Source organism: Penaeus monodon, chromosome 26 (genome assembly GCF_015228065.2).
Source record: "Penaeus monodon isolate SGIC_2016 chromosome 26, NSTDA_Pmon_1, whole genome shotgun sequence".
Classification (NCBI taxonomy): domain Eukaryota; kingdom Metazoa; phylum Arthropoda; class Malacostraca; order Decapoda; family Penaeidae; genus Penaeus; species Penaeus monodon.
The window spans coordinates 38,761,617-38,763,963 of record NC_051411.1 but is presented as its reverse complement, the minus strand read 5'-3'; the positions used below and the strand labels follow the sequence as shown (position 1 = coordinate 38,763,963).

Here is a 2,347-nt window from a genome sequence, read left to right as displayed (position 1 = left end):
ATGGTAAATGATGAAAATGCTGGTTGATTGTGGCTTGGGGGTAAAGACAACTTAAGGAGCTGGCAATAAGGGTTAACATAAAAAGATGATGTTTTGTGAGACCAGAGAATAGTGAGGAAATTCGTTGTCCCCCAGTCATCCCTAAATAGCAAACTCTTATCACAGCCTGGCTGCTTTGCCTGGTTGAATTTTCTGTGGTGGGTTACCATATCACTCTTCCACTTTTGACCTTCTTCTCTTAAAAAATAGCATCAAAATCATGGCTTTGATTAATGCTTACAACCAATGTTAAGTTCTGATTTTCCACCCTGTTAATAATTTTCTTGGGCATTTTGCTATTTGACTGGCATAAAGTCTTAATAGAAATTATTTTCATATGTGTCACTTGACCTTGTTGTTTGTTTGAATGTACACATGTAAATGTATGTATCATTACCTTAAAGAAGCCTTTTATTTTCTACAGGAAGAGATACACAGCTTAGGCACTGGAGCAGAACCCATGTTCATGACATGGGAGGAGAATGGTCTCCAAAACAGCAGTGGAGATGCTGTGGATTATACTTTTGTCAGGCAACTGCAGAAGGTCATACAAGATGGGAATTATACTCCTGATCAGGTTTTCACTGCAACCAAGACAGGCCTCTTTTGGAAACGTCTCCCTGCCCAGACCTTCATCAGTAAGAAGGAAAAGATGTCTACAGGTTTTAAGGCTGGGAATGACTTATTCACTCTTCTGCTGTGTGCGAATGCATCAAGAGACTTCAGACTAAAGCCTTTGCTGGTTTATCGCTCTCTCAGTCCAAAGGAACTAAAGGTGACGTCACTCCAGATGTTGCCTGTACACTGGAGATTCAACAAAAGAGTTTCTTTGACAGCAACATTGTTTGAAGACTGGTTCACCAACTGTGCTGTTCCAGAAATCTCATCTTACTGTAAGCAGAAGAATCTTGAAGAAAAAGCAGTGCTACTAGTTGATAATAGTCTAGGTTATCCTGAGGTAATCACTGATATTCATCCAACTATCAAGATCATATCCATATCAAGTGATAAGTTTCCTTCCATACAGCATCTGGATCAGTTTGCCATTACTCAGTTTAAGCAGCTTTACACCAAATCCCTTTTGCACAAGATGCTCTTCATCACAGGAGGTGGGGATGAAAGTCAAGTTGAGGACTTCTGGTTGTCCTTTAGCATCAAGGAGGCACTCATTATCATCAAAGATAGTTGGATGGCTGTTAAAACTCCATTTCTGAACAGAATCTGGAGGTATGTGTGGCTTGATATCCTCCAGTATTATGTAGGACCCCCTAATACCTTGGGGGAGATTCAAGAGATCCGGGAACTTGCAAACAAAATTCCTGGTGAAGGCTTTATGCAAATCACTGACGATGACATTCGCAGTCACATAAAATCCCATTGGGAAAATCTGTCAGCAGAGGAGTTAACAGAGCAGGCCAAGGCTGTTCAGGAAGATGACAACCAAAAGGTGACTCCAGAATCATCTTTGCCGTCAACCTCAGAACTGAAGAGCATTATCAAGCTGCTGTACAAAACGGAAAGGACATTAATAGAGAAAGAGTGGAACCCTTCAAGGTTGGAACACAGCCTGACTCACCTCAGAAGTATAAGGGCTATATATATGGATGCATTAAAGAAAAGAGATAAAACAAAGTCATATTTTTAATGTTGAGAAAATTTTATTATTGTAAATGTGATTTATATTGAAAGTATGAAAGGAGTGTATTTTTTCAGTTCGTATGATATATCTCAACAGGCCTAAAATAAAATTTATTTTGTTACCTTTTTCTGTTTTTTATTCAAGAACTTGAATATTAAATTAGGATATTAAATGAATTTCATGTGAAGCATATCAAAGACAAGTATTCCAGTACCAAAGAAATGGGGTAGAATTGACAAATGTTACTATACTCATCTCTACAAATTCTTGTGAAAAAAGTGGTTTTGGGACAATAAACCTCGAAAAATGTATAAATTGCTGGCATGAAAGAATGATGTAGTAAAGCAGAGGTTTAGTAAGAGGTTGTTGACAGTGCTTCATTTTTTAATCGTTTGTGGCCTATTTTTAGTTTTGTGCCATATCTTGCTGAACAGATTTTATATTATTTCTTCATCTTAAGTCCTTAAAAACTAATGCAAGATGGGAGATGAAATGAAATAGCCTATTACATTATATATCATTAAAGAAAGGAAAACTGTTGTCTCAGGTTTTCCATTCAGGTCAGCATCAACAGCTTTAACAATAAATATCTCAAGAAAACTGAAATAAGAAGGAAACACAGGTATATAATTGACAAGAACTCTCCCCCCCAGGGTTATGCAGTAAAAC

General features: G+C 37.6%; 1 protein-coding gene across 2 annotated transcripts in view; it reads left to right on the top strand.

Annotated features, from left to right (window-relative positions):
• Positions 1-1,803, top strand: part of LOC119590146 (tigger transposable element-derived protein 1-like) — an 18,006-nt gene extending 16,203 nt beyond the window's left edge. For both annotated transcript variants that reach the window (XM_037938932.1, XM_037938931.1), the window contains exon 4: positions 464-1,803. In XM_037938932.1, coding sequence (XP_037794860.1) covers positions 464-1,684 — 1,221 coding nt within the window. In that variant the 3' untranslated portion in view covers positions 1,685-1,803. The remainder of the gene's footprint in view (positions 1-463) is intronic.
• Positions 1,804-2,347: the final 544 nt, after the last annotated feature.